This window comes from Nelumbo nucifera, chromosome 6 (assembly GCF_055504915.1).
Source record: "Nelumbo nucifera cultivar China Antique chromosome 6, China Antique-T2T, whole genome shotgun sequence".
Lineage (NCBI taxonomy): Eukaryota > Viridiplantae > Streptophyta > Magnoliopsida > Proteales > Nelumbonaceae > Nelumbo > Nelumbo nucifera.
This window is the reverse complement of record NC_142654.1, coordinates 12,280,273-12,305,152: the sequence shown is the minus strand read 5'-3', so window position 1 is coordinate 12,305,152 and position 24,880 is coordinate 12,280,273. Positions and strand designations below refer to the sequence as shown.

The following is a 24,880-nucleotide window of genomic DNA, read 5'->3' as shown; positions in this document are numbered from 1 at the left end:
CCTCACAGAATGCACCCCCAAAACACCCCACATGCACATCTCAATGTGCATAGAGAACATCTCCCCTATATTTTTGAGGCGCATTCTGTGGGGGGCAGATTTGAACTCGCTACAATGTTTTGTGGATAAACTTGGGCAGAATTTGTGTGGGCAAAAGATCCGGACTTGAATTAGAATCATATTCCCATTCCACCTTATCTAATTCTTCTTTCAACCAAACAGGTAAGCAGGTAAGAGGAATATACCATTCCTTGATTGAAATTTGAGGGATTTTGATTTCGATTCCAATTCCAATTACAAAATGGACTCTCAATTCTTAAAAAAAAAAACAAAATTAAAATAAAAAAATGGGTAGGTTTAAGTATTTGGAAAATATTTTTTATAAATGCAAGGCACGGCCCATAACGAACCTGAGAAACAGAAATAATCATATGGTTACAAAAGGAAATGACCATTATACCCCTTAGCTGTCTCGCTCTCGCAGTTTGGTTATTAGTTCTCCCGCCCTCTCTTTCTACCGACCGTTAAACCCCCTCAGCCTTCCCCAATTACTTCGCTCCCTTTCCTTCCAATTCTATAATAATTTTATTATAAAATTCTTACCGTCGAGACTGGTGGTTGCAGATCTGATAATCTATAATTAAATCCAAAAAAAAAAATTGCCGTACTGAAAATTCTTCTCCAGTTCCAATCAGTAAAAACCAGGTTCGTAGTTCGATTCACTTCACGCTCTTTTTTCTGTTAATTCTTCTTTTTCCTCATTGAAAGACTGTTCTGCTCTGATTCCCGCCATGAACAGGTGGGGAAGCAAGGAGACCTTGAGAATTCTGTACATTCTATTTCTGGGCCAGGTCGTTTCTCTCAACCTCGCCTTCACTGCCCTCACTGCATCTCTTTTGGCTGATATCGGTCGGTAACCCCCACAAACCCATGCCCATGATACCCATCTGATTTCTTCTCGTTTCTTCTTTAGGTTTTCATTGAATTGGTGTTGGTTCTCGCAGGTGTCGATGCGCCTCTTACGCAGTCATTCTTCACCTATCTATTACTAGCTTTGGTATACGGTGCCATTCTTTTGTATCGGCGTCAAAAGCTGCAGGTTGTGACTCCCCTGTTATCCAAATTAGCTTTGTAAACTCAAGTTATAGCACTTTTAATTGTAATTTGTTTTTAAGTTTTAAACAAAGGACTACTTGTCTGCTGATCTCAAAGTGAGAGGGTTGGATTTTTATGAAAATTGGTTTAAAATAATTTCTCTTTTGGGGCTTATTGGCAGGTTCCTTGGTATTGGTACATTCCTCTGGGATTTATTGATGTTCAAGGAAATTATCTTGGTGGGTTTGATCCATATCAGATTTTATTTGGTTTCTTACTCTTCTTCTTCAAGCAAATTATCTCTTGGATTTTTATGCTCTGTTTGTTTGCGGTGCAAATCTGAACCGGATGAAAATTTTGTACCTGGTTAAGTTTTGCATTTGTTTGTTTATAACTATGATTTGCATTCTTATCTGAAGCAAAACTTGTACTTTTTGTCTCATTTGAACTCATTAACAGTGCAAATTTCGCATCCCAAAAACTGATATAAAATTTGTACCACCTTCCTCTCACCTCAATTCTTTCTCACATAAGGTGAGGAATGAGGACCACATCATTTTGCATCCTACACTTAGCCTATTTGCATTCCCATGCATTTACACCAGTGCAAATGAAATTCGCACTGCAAACAAGCTAAGCCTTACGTAAATAGTGAAACAGTAGAGCAAATTTGTTTCCTGATAATTCCTTTTCCTGTGCTGATATGTTTGGATGCTTAACTCCTCACTTCCTCCTCCTGGAAGAGGAAGAAAAGGGAACTGTATTTAGTAGTTTGGTTTCTAGAAATTATAACTTATGGCTTATATATTCCTACCTACACAGTTACTAAATGTCAGATTCTTGGATGCAGTAATTAAGGCATTCCAATACTCTTCAATTACTAGTGTGACGATATTGGATTGCTGGACCATACCCTGGGTCATTATTCTCACATGGATCTTCATAGGAACACGATATTCCTTGTGGCAGTACCTGGGTGCAGCTGCGTGTGTCATAGGGCTTGGTTTGGTGCTGCTATCAGATGCAGGGGTGGGCGGTGGAGGTAATATTTATTTATTTATTTTATTACTTATCTATTTTGTAGCTTTAAAATTTCTGTTTATGCCTCAGTAGTATCTTTGTGATTCCTTCGTGGATCATAATTCAGCAACCACCTACCAACTATTCATTTTTCGCTCCCATTTCTTTTGCAATAGAAACAAAAAAGGAGAGAAGAAAAAAGGGAATACAGAGAAGTATATTTGTTTTTAGCAAAAAAAAAAAAAAAAAGAGAAGTGGATTTGTTCATTTTTCACGGTCATGGTGTTTATGTTTGAATATCAGTTAGCTTTAGTTTTTCTGAATTATCTTTCCATTGCCTGGATTTTCTTGTAGGTGGGGAGAAACCCCTACTGGGTGATGTACTTGTTATCGCAGGGACCCTTTGTTATGCAATGAGCAATGTTGGTGAGGTTAGTGAATTCACTGCTCTTCTCTCCACAGATAGTAACTGGTTCCAGTGGTTTTATGCTCCATGCCAAGTTCAAGAAATTTCACTACTTCAATATAAATCATAACCATATACTTGCTTCTTAAAAGTTCCTCTTTTCTTTAATTACTTTGTGTAGGAATACTGTGTTAAAAAGAAAGATCGTGTTGAAGTAGTTGCAATGCTTGGTGTCTTTGGATTGCTGGTCAGTATATGTCAGATGTATCCTTTTCATGTAAAGAAACTATGTTTGCGACAGGGGAACACACTTATTTGAGAAAAAAAAATTATTTCATTCCATAACCTTACTTTAGATCGATGATTGAGAGGAAGGATCTCGAAGCAGTCCAGTGGTCTACAGATATTGTAAGTAATCTACATTCACACCTGTCAAACCTTGACTTATGCACTTGCCATTAAAACTTATGCTCTCCATTACCTGTTCTCTGCAAAAATGAACATTCTTCACTCTCCTTATCTTAGATGGGTTTCTACAACTAAAGCATTTCGTAAGAGGAATGGTGATTGTGAACATGATACTTTTTCTGTTAAACACTTAGACTGCAACAAATACATGCAAATGGTCTAAATAAGATATCATTCAACAGGTTTTTTTTTTTTTTTTTTTTTTTGAGAAAGGGTAACTTTCATTAAAAAGAAAAGGATATCATTCAACAGAAATTTAATTCAATTTATTATGCTAACCATTTAAGTGCTCAAAGAGAATTTTCTTTTTGTGGGTAAACATATCCAGTCAAGTGAGGAGGATCACTAGATTCACATGGTTTGTAGTGGAAATGTCTCTTTGGAGACATCCAACAAAATAGTTTGTTGTAGAAATTGAAGATAAAAAAATGGAAAACCCAATTACCACTTTTCTCTTTCTGGGACTGCTTTGTCAAGTTAGTTTCTTAAGTCCAGGTTTAGTGATTTTTGTTTCTGTATTTTTTTTCTCTTTTGGTGTCTTGTAATTTCTGTTTAAAGTCTTCTTCGGTTGTCTTTTGGGGGATTATATGTGTTAATTGTATTTCTGAGGTTCCCAGGCCTCTTTCAGCTGGGAGATGGGTGTTCTTGCTTTTCCCCATCCTCCTAGATTTGTATATTCTTCTTCATCTCTTCTTTCTTTTCCTAATAAATTTTACCATTACTGATCAAAACAAAGTTGGGCAAGAGGCTAAACACAAGCTGTTAATTTGTGCTTTTCCCAAACACAAATCAAGAGTGAAGTGTTTTTAACAAAAGTGTTGGGCAGAGATTTCTTTGACAAGTGAAGAGGAATTAAAGGATTAAATGATTTTTTGGAGGTTTTTTTAACACCTTGGGCAGTATATGATCTTTTATATATGGTAATTACAGCTTCTTTTTCTTACTAGTAAACATGCATCAATATGGTTGATGCAAGTATTTGCATGGGGGATTTTATTTAAATACTTTCCCAAATTTTGCATCTCAAAGTTCAAATACGGTTCAATACTTGGGTATGTATCTAATTTGAATTGTCTTAGAATTGAAAGACCAAAAGACATTCTATAGTTTAGTGGATTTTTACTTGAGAAAATTCTTTCATTTAGGTTGAAGTGATTTCCTCTATCCTTTTTTCCTTTTTTGGCTTTTTTTCCTTATAAATTGATTAATGCCTTTTCGTTACCCTGCATACAAGGTAAAAAATATTATAAATTAAATTGCTTCCTCTTTCTTCTTTTCAGATATTGCTTTTTGCTGGCTATGCACTGTCAACTTTCATATTCTACTCAATTGTTCCCTTTGTTTTGAAGGTCAGTTTCCTTCTTTTTAGTAGAATATTTTTCCGTGCATGTAAGTCTAACAACTTTAAGTTTTGGATCAATATTGTTATACTAGCCTTTGCATTAAACAACACTAATCACCAAATAGATTGCTTCCTATGTCTTAAATTCTTAATTCATAATGATTAGATATTCCTAGTGACTCCCACATCAACGTGGAGGAACTCGTCCATATCAATGTGGTTTCCATCACTCCTAGTGCCAAGTTCAAACTCTGATTTAGAAAGAACTTTTTTCATTCTTTCTTTCTCTTTTTCTTGGCCAAGTTAAACGTGGAAGTGGATGATTTAACTATCAAACTTTGGTTTATAGTAGAAACTGCTTCCTACATAGAGATAGCATGGAGGTAAAAAGAGTAAATATTTCCTTTGAGTTGTTAAGTGAATAAAAGATTCATATGTTATAAAGGTTAGGTACACCACAAGTCCATGACAAGATGGAATGGTGGAAGGAGCACAACTCCCTACCACCCCGTACCCAAGGTCCCAGATTGATGTAGAACAACCCACTATAAATACCACTTTCTGGATTTTTCAACAGCAAAACTTGTAGGTTGGCCCAAAAAGTGCTCAGAGATTTGAATAAGATTTCTGAATTTCCTATGTTTTGAAATTGTTATTTATATATGGTTGGAATTTAGGCCTGCCTTCTGGTTCGAGTTGACTAGGCAATAAAATTAAGATTGGGTATATTAAGTTGGTTTTCAATAGGGGATATAGACAGGCTTGTGTAATGGGGTCATGTTGTGAATTAATCACTAACAAGAAAATGGGGATAGATATAAAATTACTGGTACAAAAAGATAAACACAAAAATACTCAAATATGCTAATACTAGAAATAAACTCATGAAATTGAAGTAATAAGACTGGAATCATGGTCCATCTAAAATCAATAGTTCAAGAAGGGCATGTTTAGAAATGTAACAGTACAAATTGACTAATTGGGTAATGATTTTGATGAGCTTAAACATTAAAGGAGTATCAATGAACAATTTATTAAGAGGATGGAAAATTGTTGCTTCTGACCAATGAGGTGAAACACAACGAAGAGAACAATGGGAATCTCCTGCTACAGGAAGGCTGAAGTTCCACTTTGATGGGTGCAGTTTAGAAAATCTGGGAGCTTCAGGAATTGCAGTAGTCAGGAAGTGCAACAGTTACATTTAAGCTTTTCAGGACCAATAGGAATTACAAATTACCTAGAAGCGGAGCTGTGGGCTTTCAATATGCTGTTTGCTGTTTGCTATATTGAAATTCGAATGCCTCATTCAAGTAGATTCCTAGAAGTGCAAACAGCATCGCAGATGTTTTTACTAAAGCGGGAGCAATCCAGGAATTTTGGGATTGGTATGGACCAGGACTGGGATTCAGTTTGTAACTATTTAATACAACACAATGATTTAGTGTGAACCCTGTTTGGATTTGTACTTCTGGGCCTGTTACCCTTTAGGGGTAACTTGGTTTTATTTAATGTTATTTATCAAAGAAAATTAAAGATGAGTTGAATGAATGAACTTAATCTGTAAATCTTTTCAATTGATTGCAATTTTTTTCTTTCTGACCTTCCAAACTTTGGCCCAATTTCTGTCCGAAGACTTACTTATTATCAGCCATTTCATGTTGTGTTAAAAAGTTGGAAGGTCTTTCTCATATATGGGTATATTATGGTAAACTAAGTAGCCTTCATAACGTTGTTATATGCAATGAAAATAATTTTCTTAAAATTTATAAATAGTATACATACAGTATGAAATTATTAATATAGATAGTATGTACTTATGTGTATGGCTATACATATATTATAAAAAATCTAAGTAGCTAACCTAAAAGCAAACGAGAATCTCGTCTTGGAGCACACATCAGATTAAAGTTTTTCTTTTTGAAGTGCACAATCTCATCTAGAGAAATGAACAACCTACTGTTTCTTAATGAGTTTGTCTGGCACATACAGATGAGTGGAGCCACGATGTTCAATCTCTCTCTTCTCACATCAGATATGTGGGCAGTACTCATTCGTATCTTTATTTACCACCAAAAGGTATTATTCCAAACTAACTCTATTTTTGGAGGGTATGCAACACATTTAGATATGCAAGGCTGATTTAACTTACTTCTCATATTCAGAGGGTATGTAACATATATGTATGTGTATTTTTCTTTAATTATGCTGTATGTGTTTACTCCGTGCTGAATGTATGCTATATTGTGTATTGTGATCTGATACAACTGTATCTACCAATCTTATTTCAGGTTGATTGGCTATATTATCTTGCTTTTGGTGTCGTGGCTCTTGGACTTGTCATCTATTCAGTAACGTATGTCTTATTTACCTGGGAAATTTTGTTCTCTGTATTAGAGACTAGAGTTTGTGCACATTTACACAAACATGCATGCGATCATGATGTGTAGGTAGCTGCATGCCTAAATGTATGCAAACATGCAAACAGATAGGCAGCTACGGAATTATAGAAAATACATATTGCATACTTGAGGATTGAATTTTCCTTTTTTGAAAAGGAAAAAACTAATTCCAAATTGTGCTTGAGGAATGATGGCTATAAATTTTTTTAAGCCTTTTTCTAACCCATATATGGGTTTTGATTGGATTTCTTCTGTTAGCATATGAATATGATTTACCCAATTCCATAGTAGCTACCTCCAACAGCCCATTGACTATCCAAGTTAGGGTCATTTTGTGGACACAGATTTTGAGCTATGGCTCATCAAAGTGATAATGTACCTAATGAGTTTTGTCCATGATGATTAAATTGAAGCATAAACAGAATTTGCAAGCATCTTATATCGTGAAAATCTATTGCACCAGCTATTTGTAAGGAGATCTCCTTGCTACTGTGTTTTGCATTCTGGTATACGTAATTTTTACAAGATTTTTTCACTATATATAATCATGACTTATCCTGGTTGTATACTTCTCTGCTAGTGAGAAAGATCCTGTTCCAGCAACAGCTATTGAGGATGGCAACCCTAATATCCACTACCAACCTCTCAATGAAGCAAATGAAGAATCTAGTAATGAGACCTTCACTACATGAAGAGCAGGACTGTAAAGTTTCAGTAATTATCAGAGCTCCACATTCTGAAAAAAAAAAAAAAAAAAAAATCTTCTCAGAAGTCATAATTCAAGCCCCCTTCCCCCAATAGTTTCTCTCTAAAATTGAATTGGCTTCTGATAACAAAAGTTGTCCTATTGAGGGTCTACTTTGTGCCTTATTGGAGAAGTGTAAAAGCTCATGCTTTGTAGATTTATAATTGTTTATGTAGTGGGATTTGAGGAATTATAGCTATGAACTGGAGTCAGATAAATTAGCAATTTCAATAAGCTAATGGATTGGAGAGATCAGTAATATTATCTGAAAGACTGATCCATCAACTAATATCTTGAGTCAGAGTTTTCTTATGTCTTTACTTGACATTGTATTCCTTCCCTGTTCAAAAATCTGCTATTTTGAAAAACCAATAGGCATTTTCTCATTGTTTCTAGAGCATATCTAGTCTTTCGACCAGGTCAGACAACATGATGTTGAACCGGGTTGATGCCAAGTGTACCAAAAGTGTAATGATTTTCTTTCCAACGCATCCAATTCGAGGATCCTTGCTCCGACAGTGTTGCCTTCAGTATGGGGATTCTTTGGCCACTAAATGGATCATAGAAAAGATAACTAGAAACCTTCTCCTTTCTAATTTTATTAGCCTTTTCACAAACCCCTTTTAGAGATCCTACTGACACAAGATGAATGGATTGGCTCATCATATACAATTTTTAACACTCATTGTTGTTTGCCAGAAATACCAGGTTTTACTTTTGGTCACCTTGTGGTATTAACAGCAAGGGAAGTGGCACCTATACTCCAATGGTTGCATCAGGGTCGCTTCCAAGACAAAACAATAGGAGCTTACTGGCAGCTACTCGAGTTCCCACTAACAAAAGTTGGGGCCAAATGTATTCCTCTCATCACCCTCTTTTTTTTTATTGGTCATCACTTTCTGCTGTGCCGCATGGCAAAATCTATACCATATTCTAAAATGTGGTTGTCCACATCAGCTCTCTTTTGCTTCCCAACCCCTTTAGAATTTTGTGGTTTTTTATTTAAAAAAAAAAATCAAATGGGGGCTACTCACAAATTATTCAGTTTGCTTTTTATTAGGAAACTGAGTGTAATCACTCTCCCTTAACATGGGCGTCTTTTACCACCAGCCTACGCGTCACACAGGTCTCTTCTAGTAGGCTTGGGGCATTTTTTAAAAACAGAGAGTGCATCCCATGATGGCCAATGTGAAAACCAAGATGGTAGTTATTTTTGTTTTAGCAAACAAAACCATACACATTGATCAACACCTCCTAAATTGATGACTCAACACCAACCCCGGAAGGAATTAGCCTTTTATTTCCTATTAGTGGTTCCATTTAGTTCCACTTACATTTGCTGATTTATGGGGTGTTCGGAACATGGTTGGTTTTGTTTTTTAAGACTAAAATAATTATCACGTAGCAAAAATATATTTATGTTACTGATGTGGCAGTTGTTTTTGTTTTGAAAAACAAAATCATGGACATTGTCAAACAGCCCTAAATTACTTTGGGAAATCACATTTGGTAAGGCAATGCCTAAAAGATCAAGACCAGTAGAAAAATTAATCACTCATGGTTTTATTCTTCTTCCTTTTTTTCTTTGTTTTTGGTACTGAACTCTTGGTTTTATTATTAAAGTATAGGAAATTGCTTCTCCACTTCTCCATGTATTGTCAATGCCACTAACGTTCAAACATCTTACAAGAGAATGCACGAAAAAATTTTAACATGTCAACATTATTTCTACACATTCTTTCACCATGCCAAAAAAAAAAAAAGAAATAAATAAACATGATGAATAGTGTATACATGCCAATGACCCAATAGCTGAGATGGTCATTTGGTATACATAATCTATATTTATTCTACCATATAAAGTGGGAATGTTTGCAGCAAAAAAAAAGTAGAAATAGCTCCCAAGGATTTTGTGTTTTTTTTTTTTTTAATTTTAAAATCCCATTTTTTTTAATTTGGTCCTTTCTATTGTGAGAGTAAAAATTGTAATTTGAATACCACCACTTCGTACATTCTATTCTATCTCACGGAGTCTTATATTTAAGGTATTAATTTTAATACTCTCTTTGAATCTTATGTGTAAGGTATATTTGTTTCTTATCGTCAAATTCAATTGATTAAATTTGTGAACAATAATTTTAATAGTATAAAAGCCATACTTGATTTTATCAAGTGTGCAATTAAGAAATTCAACCATTTTGGTTAAATGGGTCAACTCATGATGCCTTAATTAAATATTAAATCTTTTTAAATAGATACAAACTCAAAAAAATAGAAAAGAATGGCACATCTCTACTCTTATATATCCATCCTATAAGAATAAATGTATGATAAATAAGAAGTATTTATTAATGGTGGAAAATGAAATACAAAAATTAAAACTAACCCAAATATGAGACCATTTTTTTCATTGAATAAGATTTTATCAAATGTGCAAATTAAAAGAGTACAACAAGCTGATTCAGCCATCCCACAATACATAGTGAATTAAACTTTTGCCCAAAACATTTGTTGCCTTGTTTTGCTAGAGAATCTTTGGTCCTAGTTGCAATTCTTCTCACCCACTTATAAGCAACCCTTAATAGGCTTTCAATTTTCCTAAAGGTGTGCATGATGCTCAGTTGCTCACTTGAGAGTCTCCTTCCACTTCCAATTGCTTGAAGTCATACTGCTTTGCAAACCTTATGCCAAGCGAGTCACCTCATCCAATAGGGCTCAATAGAAAGTTAGCATCCTGTCTGTGAATCCTGAAATACTTTCCTGTACCAGTCATCCCTTGAATACCTAAAGAGCTTCCATCAAAATTTAGTTTTACAATGTTGGTTGTTAGAGGTTTTCCATTCCATGATTACCCTATCCATTTAGTAGATTGTGGTGCCAAGTTCTTACTATACCATTTGCCAATAAAGTTTAAAAGGCTTGCATAGCTTTTACCCAATGTGCAACTTTTATCTTTACGGCATATATGATTGTCTAATTGGATATGTTTTTTTCATTGAATATCATCTAGTTCGTCTCTTCCCATGCCGTACAAACTAGGGGTGTCCATGAAAAACTGAAAAAACGAAAACCAAACTAAACTGAGAAAATTGAATTGTAAAATGCGGTTAACCGAATCGATTGGTTTGGGATTTTTGAAAAACCGAAGGATCAGTTTGGTTTTCGATTAACCGAACCGACTGGTATGTATATTTATATGTATATTATATATATTTTTAATATATGTCACATATTTTCTATATATTATATATAAATATATATTCATTATATATATAAATGTATACTTATATTATATTTATAATAATGTATATATAAATATGTTATATATTATATATTTTTAAAATATTTAAAATATATTATATATCATTTATTATTTATAATATAATATTATACATTATATTTATATAATATATATTATAAATATAAAAAATCGAAGAGCCGAACTGATTAGAAACCGAAACTGACGGACTGGTTAACCGATGGTACCGGTACCACCGATTCAGTTTGCAAAAATTGCCCATGGTCCGTAGACACTCCCAGTACAAACCATTGTCATTTTAACTGCTTTCCATATTATCCTCCATGACGAGCTTTTTCATATTATTCTCACCGACCTCAGAACTACATCCCACCAAGTATTGAATTGAGAATATCTCTCCATAAATAATAAATTCAAAGACGGGTGATGTTTCCGATGTGCGACCAATCGTGCTGTGAGATCGGTGTGAGGCGGGCACTGTAAATAGCAGATCCGGATTCAACAACAGTAATGTCAACAAATCCACCAATTAATCATGATTTGATATTGGTTCTTCGTACACCTTAACTAACGTCTATAACCGACTGCAGGCTTGGGCGGGCAAATAGCAAAATTATCAAAAACACAACAGTAGATTTGTGGAGGTAGGGGAGCAAGCCCGAGCAGCAGCCATGAAGCTTCTATCTCCCTCCACCGCCACCGCAACCATCACTGCCGGGGCCACGGCAGCCGCGGCCATAGCCACCAATAAAGCTAATATAATTACAGTTGCGCCACCCATTACCCAAGTCCAGTCTTCTAATCCCTTCCCCATAACCATCAAATTACCCACTTCATCAAAGAAGAAAACTGCCTGCAGAGTCCGCTCTTCTTGGAACCCTATCACTCCCTCATCCCTTTCTTTTTCTTTTTCTTCCGTATCTTCAACAGCAAGAGCAACCGCAAGAACTACCTCAGATTTTCTGCATTCATCCGCAACTACCAGTGGTCAACACCACTGGATGGTTATCATGGAGAAGCCTCCGGAAGGGATTCGCTCCAAACCGGAAATAATCGATTATTATGCCAAAACCCTAGCTAGGGTTTTGGGAAGGTATCGTATTTAGTTCATTTTTATCATTTTATTAACAGTTGTCTATTGTATCTTCGTTATTTGGTGGTTGTTATTACTTATTATGCAACGCGTGTGATATTTCGTCTTGGGTCTGAACTGGACTTTTGTTGTGGTTTAATAGCGAGAAAGAAGCTCAAAAGTGTATCTACGACGCATCCTGGCAGACCCATTTTGGCTTCTGTTGCGACATTGATGAGGAGACTTCTCGCCAGCTTGCTAGTAAGTTGTTCTCCCTATTACTGTTGTTACTGTTTATCTCTTCAATAGTTTTAAGTTGTTGGCTAAATGAGAGAACTACAAGTAGAAGAGTAGTTGCAACCTTTAAGAGGCTTTGATTTTAATAAGAATGTCACGAAGAATAACCATTCATCAGTGATTTTAGTGAGAAAGAGATGTTAAATGGGTCGGGTTATTTCTTGTTCTGATGTTATAGTTTGGTCTTTATAACGTAGGTTTGCCAGAGGTGTTATCTGTTAGGCCCGACCCGGATATTGATTCATCAGAAAAGGACTATAGTTTTTCAAGCTTTCCATTGAGTAATCCATCAAACTCAAATGGTGTGGCTCCTCTACTGTTTCCTGAGGGAACTTCCAAGTACTGGTTAGTTCGAATGGAGAAACCAGGAGTTGAAGTTATCACAAAGGCCCAGATGGTGGACTATTATGCTCAAATATTAACAAAAGTTTTGGGGAAGTAAGTCAATCATGTTCAAAGATGAATTCACTTCATTTTCTTTAAGAAATAGAAGCCTGTTGCACATTATTTTCTTCATTTCCTTGCTTTTAATTTATCCTGAAAGCTGGTAAATGGTATTGCAGTCAGAAGGATGCTGAAATGTGTATATATCATGTTTCCTGGCAAAATAATTTTGGCTTCTGTTGTCAACTTGATGAGGAGTGTTCACGGGAGCTAGCTGGTCAATATCTACTCCTATCCCTTCTTGATTTTTCATTTTTGTTGCTGTTTATGCTGGCCAGTATTTAAACAACAGTTCTAATACGGTGCAGGCGTGCCAGGTGTTTTGTCTGTTCTACCCGATGAAAAATTTGAGTCAGAGAACAAGGATTACAGAGGTGTTCCATTTTGTCGTCTGACTGGTTTTATCATTTAAGTTGCCCATACTTTTACAGTTTGTTTTATAGTTGTAGATTTGGAGTACTATGCATAGTTTTTCATTATCTAGCTGCTTTTCTTTGCCTGGTTGAAAATTTGTTTTGTTTTCCAGGTCATATGTTACGTGAATTGTGATAATATGGTTGTTTTCGTTGTCCTTTCTCACTTCAAAACAAGTTGTTTTTGACTGTTGTTTAACAAACATAGCTGAGGTCCTGTTGTCAATTCAATATTTGTAATAACAATATTGGGCTGTTGGAATCATATGTTTTGCTCTTTTTGCTGTTTCTCATGAACAAACATGGTTGTATAAGTGTTTTTTGTTCTAAAGAGGTTAAGGATTCTAACAGGGCTAATAATCACTATCAGTTCCTGGAATTTAATATTAGAAGTTATATGCTTGACAACTGTGACAAAGGCTTGTGAACATGTAATTTTATATTTTATCCATTTTACGATGTTTGAAATTTTAAAAATAGTTGTTGATGTTCCTACTTCCTAGACATGAGTCACATGACACATTATTTATGGAGATTTTAAAAACCATGCAGGAGGGGACCATTGCTTGATTTGATGGTAAACTAAAATCTTCAGATGACAATCATGAGAATATGGGCTCGGGTATAAGAGCAGCTTGTAAAAAATGCTGGAAGATAGGTCTTTATCCAGGTCATTCCTTCTAAGAACCTGTATAGCTGGGGCCAGCATTTGGTAATGGCTTTTTTTGTTGGTGGGGGGGGGATATTAGGAATTGCCAGTTGGACCAGTATGTACCGGCACTTGATCTCTAATGCTTTGGTTCAGTTATCAACCAGAGTTGCATCAGAAACTGAATAAACTGGCAAATTGGAAAGTTGAATTAAAATGGTTGTTCTAGATGGCCTTGATTTTTCTTCTGTTTTTGTTCTGCTACTTTTATAGGCTACTCCATCTGTGGACTTTGATGGGCCTGATGGTTGAACTAGAATTGAAATGATCCGGTCTTGGAAGTGTTGATTGTAGCCAATGCATTATAGGAAAGAACATATTCTTCTTTTTCCATGTACTCCAGATTTTTGGGCCTTGTTCTACAGTAAGCGGGGTTTTATGAAGTTAGGAGGGGAGAGGTGGTTTGGAATATGTCAAATCCTCAAGAACAGACGCACAATAGAACTTGCTTCTTTCCATAGCTCCAGTGAGCTCATGGGGTTCCTTGCTTTTACCCTCAAAGATCCTTCTATTACCTCCCCTCATTGGTGCAATCTTTTTGTTTACAAAGAGAATTGATGTAAATGCTCTCAGGCTGTTTTCTCATGACAGAATAGCATCCAAGTAATCTCATTCCTCAAATTGACTTTTTTTTTATAGAATATGAAAGTCCACTAATAAATATCATGAGGTTTGGCTTCTCTGATCAGCATTATTTTTTACTGAAAAATGCTAAGGATGCAAAGAGTATTTTTCCCTCTTCTTTTTCCTATTTGTAAGGGATACAAATCCATTTTATAGCACATATCCATAATTCTGTCTGTTGGAACCAGTGCTTAGAAAACCGGACCGGACCGGACCATCCAGTCAGACCGGTTGAACCATGACCCGGGACCTTGGCCAGTTTGGCCATACCCCAATAACTGCACTTGATAAAAAATTGGTGAAAACCGGCTGACCGGAAAACTGGTGAACCGGTCCCGGTTTTGTGAAACTACCCAGGTCCTTAACAATTGAAATTTTAAAATGTTTTTAGTAAGACTTGAACCCATGACCTCTAATTTCTATATATTGCTTAATTACCATTAGTCCACCTCTTCACTTGTGTTAATTAATGACTTTTTGTTGTATATATTACTTATTTATACACGTATTTTAAAGAAAATGTAAATTAAGAGACTTGAACCCTAGTCATTTGCTTTAAAAGTTAAGAAACTTTCCATCTAATTAACATATTTAAATATATTATATATAGTATTTATATGATCCATAGTATATATATGTATATGCCACGTCATCACAGTTCGACCACCGGTTCAACCCCAGTTGAACCTCTGACCCATGAACCTTTCCCTTCTCTAGTTCTATGCCTGGTCTGGTTTTCTGAACATTGGTTGGAAGCACAGATACTGACCTCCTTGATCGACACAATGTCCCTGATGTGTGATAAAAGATGGATTTGTATTCTTAACTTTTTTATAGGTATCCTTAGCATTGCTCATCTCCACCCATTAGAACGAGGTCTACATGTTGCCTCATATTTTTATTTTCTTTTTCATGTCCACACAAAATTTTAGTGGGGTTTTTCTAACTTAATTCATATTCTTTTTTCCTTTTCCATTTATTTTTTGTATTTTTATTTGTTTTATCATTAATATCTTGAATTCATTTTTTTGGTTGTTCTTTGTTGTCTGGGAATCAAAGAAATTGTGGAATAAAGAACAAGAGAAAATCATACAAAAAGGCAAATGTTTAGTTTGTCCATAGCATTGGACATCCAAAGCAAGTAGATAGGGAACATTATAGTCAGTTCCACTTTTAGAAAATGCCATGAGTAAGTCATGGTCTATAGTGCTTGTGAACCCACAACATTAAATAGTTCCCCTTATTTTAATCTTTTGTTTCCTTTTTGGGTAAATTGCTGAAAGCCCGAAACCTCTCCTGTACTTTCTGACAGTTGTGGTTCAGCACCCTGCTTTATGCTAATAGCACTGTCCTCCCCTGAACTTTCTGACATTGTTGCATCTACACCCCCTCCATTATTTTGAGCTAGCCAACGGAAGTGGACAAAATTACCAAAATTCCCAACTTTGACCATTTGAATGGTAAATTGGCTTCTAAATTTACCCTTCCCTATTACACTAGCCATAAAATTCATAAAATTTTCGTTTTTCTACAATTTCTGTATAGTTTGTTGAATTGTTATATTTTTTTTATTTTTTATGAATTTTATATATTTTCTACATTTTCTACTTTTTATTGAAATGTACATTTTTGGATTTTTATCATTTTCTTTGTTTTTCTGAAATTTTGCCTTTATACATACTGAAAATTTTATCATTTTATGTATTTTTTCTGCAATTCTGATTTTTTGGTTGAAATATGTTTTTGGAAAATTATATAATTTTTATGTTTTTTTTTTTGAAAATTTGGCCTTTTTGTTAGTATAAATTTTTATTTTTTTTTTTCAATTTTTGTGTCTCCTACATTTTTTTATTGTGTTTTAAGAAAAATATTGAGTGTGGTGGATGACTCTTTTCAGGGTATTTTGGTTAGTGTAGAACCACATGTTTGATGTTTTTATTTAAGGGCAATCTTCACATTTAAAAATGTTGAGTTGATGACATCAACAATTTTGGTTAACATTTTAACGTTGAGTTGATGGAGGGGGTGTAGATGCAATAATGTTAGAAAGTTCAGTGGAGGACAGTCCTATTAGCATAAAGTAGAGTACTGAACCACAACTGTCAGAAAGTACAGGGGAGGTTTCAGCAATTTACCCTTCCTTTTCCCCCAACCAAGCAACCTTGTCAGCCTCTGTCCATGATAAAAGTCTTTTTACTTTTTCAGCATTTTTGTACATTTCATCCTTGTTTTCCTTTTTCTTGTTTTTATAATATTGTAAATCTTTTTACATTTTTATCTTTCCTCCACTTTGAATCCTAGATGTCAACCTATTGGACACCTATAGACACTTAACATCAATTGCACATTCCTAGGTTACATATATTTTAATAGTCTTGATTCTCTAGTTACAAAAATAAATTTTAGTTATATACTATGAAATCATTGGTTACTTGATTCACTATTTAGTTATTCACGGAGGTCAAAAGTTTTAAACAAGGTTGAAGGGGACTCACAATTGGTGCAGAGGATGGCTAACAGCATGGTTGATTCTTTGTAATTCACTTGTTTAAATTCTATTAATGAAAGTTACAGTTGATCAAAAAAGGTTTTACACAAGGTTGGAGATATATCTGTCAAACCTATGGGGATTTTTAATTTCTATCAGAATATGCAGTTACACAATATTTATGGAATACAACAGAGTTTACCATCTGTACATCAGAAACTTTAGATGATATAATTATAACTTGATAGTCAATTAACCCACATATATGGCTCCTTACCCTACAATGATAGAAACTAAACTCAATAAGTTATATAAATAGGTCTTAGAAACCTAAATAAGCCTATTCTAATAAAGGTTTTAAAACCATTGCATTTTTGAGAAAAAAAATTAAAAAAAAAAAAACAAAGGAATGACAGAATAGAGGACTTGGTCTTAGTGAACTGACTTGAATTGTGCGAAATATATAAATCATAAGATCCAAAAAGTAGTTTAAGAATTTTTAGGAAGTTATGAGATTTGCATCACAATCCTTGAGATTAACTATTTAAATCATGAATTATATTGTAAATTTTAAAATTTAAATGACTATGATGCCTTTTTACTATTTTTTTTCTTTTTCTTTTTGGATTAGGGAAAAAAGTTCTTAGGTATCATAGAACAGAAAAAAATTAGTCAGTGAAGATTTCTTGAATTTGATTTAATGGTTGTCATTTTTCAGGTGATTCTGACTCCCCTGGCTCTTTGGATGCAAATCAGATGCCCAATGTAAAAACAAAAAGGCTATTTGTAACTGGTATGTCATTTGCTATGTTGGATTTAGGTTAGGATGTGTTGGATTTACTCTTAACTATTTCCCCTTCTATTTCATTTATCTTGGCGGAATTGATATTTTGATTTTTTACCTCAATATTTTACTCTTAGGTAGCTTATTAACTTGTAGCAAGACAATCAAACACTAGTTTTGAAGATAGCTTTTTATGCTTGCATTCCAAGTTTCTCAAATCATACATGTTTCACTGCTAATGATCCTTGCAATGCATGCTGGTTACAGGCCTATCCTTCTACACATCAGAGAAAACATTACGTGCGGCATTTGAAGGTTTTGGTGAGCTTGTGGAAGGTATTTTTTTGCGAACCTGTCCAACAATGTTTCTAGATTTCACATTGCCAGTTAATTATTTCCTCTCTACACTTGCCTTTTAAGTGCTTTATTATTATGTTATTGTTGTTCTCAACAGTTAAAATTATAATGGACAAGATATCTAAAAGGTCAAAGGGTTACGCATTTATTGAATACACAACAGAAGCTGCTGCTAGTGCTGCTCTCAAAGAGATGAATGGCAAGGTATCAAAGAAAGCCTTTTCTTTGCATTGATGCGTTATTCATATAAGAAATCAACTCTTTAGAAGAGATTCAGTGGAGTTCGTATCTTTGTTACCGGTGCTTGCAGATCATTAATGGCTGGATGATAGTTGTTGATGTTGCCAAGACAAACCCACCTAAATACAGCAGGAACCGGCCGAGGCCAACCTTCTAAATATTGGGAGGAGCAAGTTCATTGTCAGCTCTGCATGGCTCTAATCTAGCTATTACACGAGTAAAGATAACTGATTTGGGAGTGTGAAGATAACCTGGTCCGAGTGAAAATGTATATCAAGCATCTAGTTTTCATTAGTGCTTTTGTATCTAGTCCTTGTATTTTTTTCGTGGTCCTTTTTAGCCACTCGACCATTAGGCTTGACCTACCTATGGGAGAATTAGGTCGCTTCACATGCTGTTGCTTTTCAGGTGATTGTGTTGTACTGCGGCCATTTTTTGCACTCTGCGCATCCTGTCGAGGAAAATCAAGCAATGTTGGTAATATTGTCAGGAAAGAGTTTCATTTATAGGGAAATATTTATTGTTTAATGCATTTTCATGTTAAAAGAAATTTCATTGGTTTTGTATATAAATTCTTTTTGGTGACTCAAATAGGTAACACCTCAGAAATTAGAAGTAGACCATCAATCACTGATCCGATCGATACGTTTAAGTGGCTTATTTGGGGTCGCATTTTCTATATTTTGGCGAGGAAGCTCTTAAAAGTAGAATGGTGGGGGATGCAAGCATGACTGATTGGATTGACCAGCTGGGTTTCCCCTGTGACGCACTGAGAGCAGCAAGTTTTGATTAATCCTATCAAAATTGGCCTCACCTCGTCCAATGAACAGAAATCAATACAAGTGAACTCGTGTCATTCTGTAGTGCCTTTGCCATATTTCTTCTTGAATCTAATCCAAATGAAGGCAACTGCTGATCTGACCTTGATCCCAACAAAACATTGAGCCACGGTGCAATACTGCAGCATGTATTATGTGAAATGCTTAGTGAAAGCATGATACCATTCATTACTAACTAGACCATGTTAACCACTGCTCACTTTGATTGATAATGTTTCAAGGGATGATCTACTACTCTTGATTGCTTTTTTGTAGCGATACTACACGTTGGGGGCCTTTTGGGTAAGTGGGTAACAAATTCTAGCAAATTCACAGCCCTGCACTCACTTGCACCGGTTCAAATCAAAGTATTTATATCATATGATAGATATCGGTTGTCAGGTTCACTCAAATGCTAAATACTCGGGTAGCCATGTAATGTTCAATTGTTAATACCTTTCCCAGAGATGGCCTGGTCCAAAGCTTAAAACATGAAACAATTTTTTTTTTTTCAAGGCAACTTGAAACAATTTTAATCCATATATGTATCACCCCTTTGAATCAATATGCAAAAAATTGCGTATTGCGCGGGTCAATGCTTTGAACCATGCACCAATCAAATCCTTTACAAGCTTTCTCGTTGCCAATGACCTTCACGTCACAATAGTCTCCTGTCAAGGAACTGAAGAAAGATTAATTGTCGACCAAATTAACTGCTGCATCATCGTCCCCTAGATGGGACTCTGGGTGCCTCAGCCTCATTTTCTCAGAAGCCTTCAAAGCTAACAATTATTAACGTATGCATTTCTCAATATATAGTTCGTGGTTGCTACAACAGAAAACAATGGGAACTGATACATTCACTTCGCGACGCCGATGATGTATGCATTCCATGCATCTTGTTGTTGAAATGTTGAGACTTCTTCGTACTTCAAATCTCGCCCTGAGCCAAACCCTTCAGAGTTTCTAACTTGTGTGTCTGGCATCTGCTTAATCCAGAAATGCACAGACCGGAATCCAGCTTCTTCCAAGCAGTCCTTGATTTCAGGCAATGACCACCTAGGCATATAATCAATCATCATAAAGTCACAGCTCTAGAACAGAGATTGATAGGAGTTTGTTTACCATCGAGGAGCAAGTAGATGCCACAATTTCCCCTTTTCTGTGAATGTAATCACAAATTATCGTACTTCAACTTTCAATATATCATTTTTTTTAAAGTTGAATGCCAATATATCATTGTTTGTCTGCCAACAAATAGCTTTGCACCTTAAGATGACTGTATTTGTTCTACATGGTTGTTTTGTTGTAATATTTTGAACTCTAAGTAAGAAATCATGTATTTTCAATATTTCCCCATGTTAGAGAGAGAACTCCATATTCCTAATTTTCCCAAAAAAGCACTGAACAATTATTCCATCTTTGAATGTTAAAAATTTCCTACCTCTTCAAAGGGGCAAAATGACAAACAGAACCAGCCAGGCTAGGCCTCCAAAATCTTAGTCACATATCCAGTTTGTTATAGTCCACCACGTGCTTTCCCAGTAAAACCCTAGCCAAAGGGAGCTTCTCTACTTTTTTTTTTTTTTACTTAAACTGTAGCAAGGTTCCTATTGATTTAGGTCTTGTTTCCATTTAGGTTCTTATAGGTGTGATGTGGAGGTTGGTGCTCTACTTGGTGAACCTGCGGATAATCTCTTACAGGGAGAGCTTAGACATTTGACTAAAGCTAGTTTTTAGGAGCCCTTCTTTCTTTCTTTGTCACACAAGAAAAATGGAAAATGAAAAAAGAAAGAAAGCATAAAGGTTTAGGTTACTAAAAGTATACTGATTGTTGGAATGCTGGAACCACAAATTACAGTATTAGTTTTTTATTAGATCAAAAACCTATTTATATTCAATGATGTACGTCTAAAATAGAAAACTTAGTGTAAGCAAAAAAAAAGGAAAAAACAGTAGGCAACAAAGAAAATGCATAGCTAAAGTTGCAAAATAATATAATTAATTTTTATGGGGATCAAGGATCATGTGATTAACACACCATTTCCTAAGCTAAAGCAAACCTTAGCAAGTGGAAAGGGTAATACAACTTACAGCCTCCAGTTATATGAAAATGCATGGCGAAGTTTCCTCTGTTGATTTCGTAGGTGAAAGTGCAGACTGATTCTTGTTGTGCGATTTATAATATCAAACTCAGCTTGCTCCCAAAAATACTGCAGAAATCGACAGTAACTGTTTAACTCCAACTAACGTAACTACTAACAGTTGCATGAAACTTCAATTACACCAAGCTTTCATGCAAATACTAGATAAAGATTTTTTTGGTTGGAAAGTATTAGATAAAAAGATTATCCATTACTAAAATTAGTTAATCTTAAAAGCAGCAACATGCAAGGAAAATAGAAGATGCAATCTCCATGGTATAATGACTGACAGAAGTAACTGATAAGTTAGCATCTGGATCTTTCACACAATTTATTTCACATGTTTTCCTTTTTAAGTTGCAGAGAAGTTTCAAGTTTCTTGTTTCTCTGTGAAAATGATGGGACTTGCTTCTAGACCAGGTTTTGATTATCAAAAAACTGAGAATATGATGTCAGGACATACCCAAAATGCTAAAATGCATGCTAGAGGGGGACAATAGAGCATTTCTAAAGATGGTCCAAGTCAATAATGGTAATAAATCTAAATATGTATGTAACAGAAGTATTTTATTTAGTGATTATTTAAAAATATATACATGCCTCCAAATAACAACAGTTGCAAATAATATTACTGAAAGTTAAAGATAGCAATAGTTGGTGCCAGGTGCAGGAGGAGGTTCTGAAAGAGAGTTGGGAGAGGAAGATTGTGAGGAGGTTCTGAAAGAGAAAGTTGGGAGAGGAAGATTATGATTGCCTTATAGGCTTTATCTTACAAGGAAATTCTAGAATCGACCAAGGGGAAGATTTATCAAATATATATTGTGGCTCATCTGCCTTTTTTTCAGGTTACCACTAACACTAATGTTTGTAGAGGGAACATGTGGGCCAACTACAATTTTGGGTTCTACTGCAAAACCTGTATGTCCTTTAGCTTTTGGTTATGTGATAGGAGCTTACTGTAAAGTTTGGAAATCGCCTCTGAAGCCTTAGTTCACGCTCTGATGATATACCTCCATATATGTCCATCACAAATATACCACCTCTTCTAGATAAGGTACCAAGAACATGCTTAAAATACAAAACCAGGTCTGCACGCTTATGAAGGCAACAGCAGCTGTAGTTGAAGGCACAGACAATGTCTCTTGCAGGCAGTGAACTGTTCCTTTTTGCAAGCTCATCATCAGCAGAAGCATGACCATCCATATTTGTAGAAGATTCCGGAATGACATCCTCTGAAGACTCTTTGTGGTCATTAAGTGTGATGTTTCTTATTAGATCTTGGGGTTTGTACTTGACTAATCTAGCCGCCATAGGCTGCAAGACATTCCCGTGGTACAAGGATATTCTAGAATATCCATCAGCCCCGATCTTGCTTATATTGTTCTCCAGACACCAGTTAAGTGCTTCAAGATCCAAATCAAGTCCAATAGCAGTTCTTCTTGTGTCACTGCGGAGCCACTCTGTACTGGAAAAAGACAGAAAGAAAGATCCATTAGGCCTCTGAAATTTGTTGAAGAAAATCAATGTACCTCAAGGAACAAACAACCCCAAGGACACAGGGGATTCATCAAATGATGAGCCGCAGTTGCCCAATTATGCTTGTACAAATGGAGCACCAGTATTTCATAAGTAGACCACGACCACACTTATGCAAGCGCACCAGGTGTCTTACGTTTCACTTATTTCTGTAATTGCAATGGTAAACAAACAACAGAAAGAAAGGGGGGAAGAAAGGCAGAAGAAATCCTAAGATAAAATAGACGACGTATTCATTCTGTGAAAGCTAATTCTAAAGCTCAACAACCATGAAAGTTGGGAAGAAGCCAAAAGTAAGCCATATTTCTGAACTATGAAGCTTCTAAAACTTGTCAGGTTTCTTCACAAGCATATTCTGTACCCCAAAGATGAGATCTGATCTCTGTTATGGCTTTGTTTTTTAGCTTTCCTTTTGGTTAAATAAATGAACAAATGGCCTTAATTGAAGAATTTGAAAGAAATGACGATGGAGAAACGAACAGACGAGTCCGTGGGCAAGAAAAACATGATAATAGAATGCTCTGGCGTCCCCTAAAACTGATTACTAATGTAATGCGTTAGAATTTTTTTAGGGGTCTGCATTTGCATTTATTTCTTTTAATTTTCTACGAATTATCAGAAAATGGAACAAACCCATTTTCATAAATGAAAATAAGCGCTGCCCAAGTTTAACTGCATATCATGTAAGATTAAAAGGAAGAAAATGAGGGAACAGAGTAGAGATATCTGACCACAGGAGAGCAGTGCCACAGAAATCTTCTTGGAGATGAAGTGGAGCCCTCCCGCCAACATACATCAGGAAGAACTTCTGGAGATAGCTTATGTCTCCTTTTGGTGACTGCGCACCAAAACTCACCATCAACCATCATCAATAAAATGTGCAAAATTCATGAAAAATAAGGGAAAAGAAAGGAAAAAGAAGCAACAATAGAAACCTGGAAAATGGTAAGTGATTAGGGTAGTTGTAAAGAAGGAAAGAGAGGGTCTTTGTCGATTATCTACCTGCACAGACTGTTGATAGAGGAGAAACTTAGAAGGGGAGTCGAATGAGTACTCCTTTTGATCATTTCCCACTTGTTGTCCGTCCTCTTTTTCTTGTTCTTGTTCTTCTGGTTCTTCTTCAGATGAGGAAGGAAGAGTTCTGGCAACGATTTCTTCTTCGTCTTCTGAAGCGTCAAAGAAAGTTCGAGGAGTGTGTCGTTGGTGGCTCTGCTTCTTCCCGCGCTTTCCCATTCCTCCCGGCTCCGGTTCGTTCCTTCCCACCGCCGCCAACAAGACTCTCATCTCAACGAACTGATCATCCGTTATATGACTAGTTAAGCGATTCGGTCGGGTTGTCCAGGATTGATTAGAACCGGATCCTAAGTAGGCGGTCCGGTGTCTATTTCGATCCGGTTTATGCTTTTATGGATTGGAGGGAGTCCACAGGACTGACTACAAATGGTATCCATTTATGGAATTCAAATCCCAATCCAAATCGATTTAGGCTGCATTTGGCATTCTTTTAAGGATTTATCTCTTTTTGCTGTTAAAAGTTCAATATTGATAGGGCATTTTAACTGGAAAAAGGAGATAAATCCTTAAAATAAGGAATGCCAAATGCAATCTTATTGAGGTGATCCAAATTGGATTCGCTTTCATTTATGATTGAATTGAAAATGATTTAAAAGGCTTGGTTTGGGAAGAGTACAAACCCAAATTTGCACCGTAAGTCCGTAACAGAGCTAAAGTGCTAAACAATTAAGCTCTTTCTGCAACGCAAATTTAGGTTGTATTAGATTCGACGTATAAAAAAAAGGGGAAAACACGAACAAAAAGAGTTTAATGTGGCTGCTGGGATTCGAGCCCAGGTCTCTACGGCCACAACGTAGAATTCTTACCACTAAACTACAGCCACAAGTTATTATCAAGGTTTATTCGTATTTATAATGTAAATATAGAGAAATATATCAGTTCCTCAATAAAAAATTTTCCATGTTATCATACATTTCACACATGTCAAAATTACATTCAGGTAATTAAAAATTACTGAAATGTAAAATTGGAAACGTTGTATTTCTTGCGCTATGGCCAGAATAATAGTAGAAACCAAGAAAAGAAATACATTGATTTATTCCACAAAATGAGAAAGTAAGACCTATTCCCATCTTCTACTTCACTCTCTATTGACAGAAAACTCCCCTTTACATTTCTTAAATTTAATGCCTTAGCTTTTGAAGC

General features: G+C 35.6%; 3 protein-coding genes and 1 non-coding gene across 5 annotated transcripts; 2 read left to right on the top strand and 2 right to left on the bottom strand.

The window, feature by feature from the left end:
* The first annotated feature begins 714 nt into the window (after positions 1 to 714).
* On the top strand, positions 715 to 7,847 carry LOC104588276 (uncharacterized). Its single transcript, XM_010246139.3, has 11 exons — positions 715 to 909; positions 1,005 to 1,099; positions 1,277 to 1,334; positions 1,946 to 2,137; positions 2,470 to 2,546; positions 2,703 to 2,785; positions 2,878 to 2,929; positions 4,270 to 4,338; positions 6,321 to 6,407; positions 6,620 to 6,684; positions 7,311 to 7,847. The coding sequence occupies exons 1-11, from the start codon at positions 792 to 794 to the stop codon at positions 7,420 to 7,422; spliced, it is 1,008 nt and encodes a 335-aa protein (XP_010244441.1). The 5' UTR covers positions 715 to 791; the 3' UTR covers positions 7,423 to 7,847.
* A 3,254-nt stretch (positions 7,848 to 11,101) lies between these two features.
* Positions 11,102 to 18,712, top strand: LOC104588267 (RNA-binding (RRM/RBD/RNP motifs) family protein). 2 transcript variants are annotated; one of them, XM_010246127.3, is made up of 10 exons: positions 11,102 to 11,241; positions 11,325 to 11,827; positions 11,970 to 12,067; positions 12,301 to 12,541; positions 12,667 to 12,764; positions 12,856 to 12,921; positions 17,500 to 17,574; positions 17,833 to 17,901; positions 18,020 to 18,126; positions 18,233 to 18,712. In XM_010246127.3, the coding sequence occupies exons 2-10, from the start codon at positions 11,406 to 11,408 to the stop codon at positions 18,317 to 18,319; spliced, it is 1,263 nt and encodes a 420-aa protein (XP_010244429.1). In that variant the 5' UTR covers positions 11,102 to 11,241; positions 11,325 to 11,405; the 3' UTR covers positions 18,320 to 18,712. The 2 variants fall into 2 exon arrangements, with proteins under 2 accessions (XP_010244429.1, XP_088746356.1); XM_088890230.1 differs by lacking the exon at positions 11,102 to 11,241 and having other exon boundaries at positions 11,313 to 11,827.
* Positions 18,713 to 19,579: 867 nt separating this feature from the next.
* Positions 19,580 to 23,974, bottom strand: LOC104588259 (S-adenosyl-L-methionine-dependent methyltransferases superfamily protein). The gene is made up of 5 exons (XM_010246115.3): positions 23,663 to 23,974; positions 23,392 to 23,498; positions 22,082 to 22,589; positions 21,075 to 21,193; positions 19,580 to 20,039 (listed from the first exon to the last, which is right to left on the bottom strand). The coding sequence occupies exons 1-5, from the start codon at positions 23,942 to 23,944 to the stop codon at positions 19,841 to 19,843; spliced, it is 1,215 nt and encodes a 404-aa protein (XP_010244417.1). The 5' UTR covers positions 23,945 to 23,974; the 3' UTR covers positions 19,580 to 19,840.
* Positions 23,975 to 24,485: 511 nt separating this feature from the next.
* On the bottom strand, positions 24,486 to 24,557 carry TRNAH-GUG (transfer RNA histidin (anticodon GUG)). Its single transcript has one exon. It is a non-coding gene; the product is annotated as a tRNA-His (tRNA).
* Between the last annotated feature and the right edge of the window lie 323 nt (positions 24,558 to 24,880).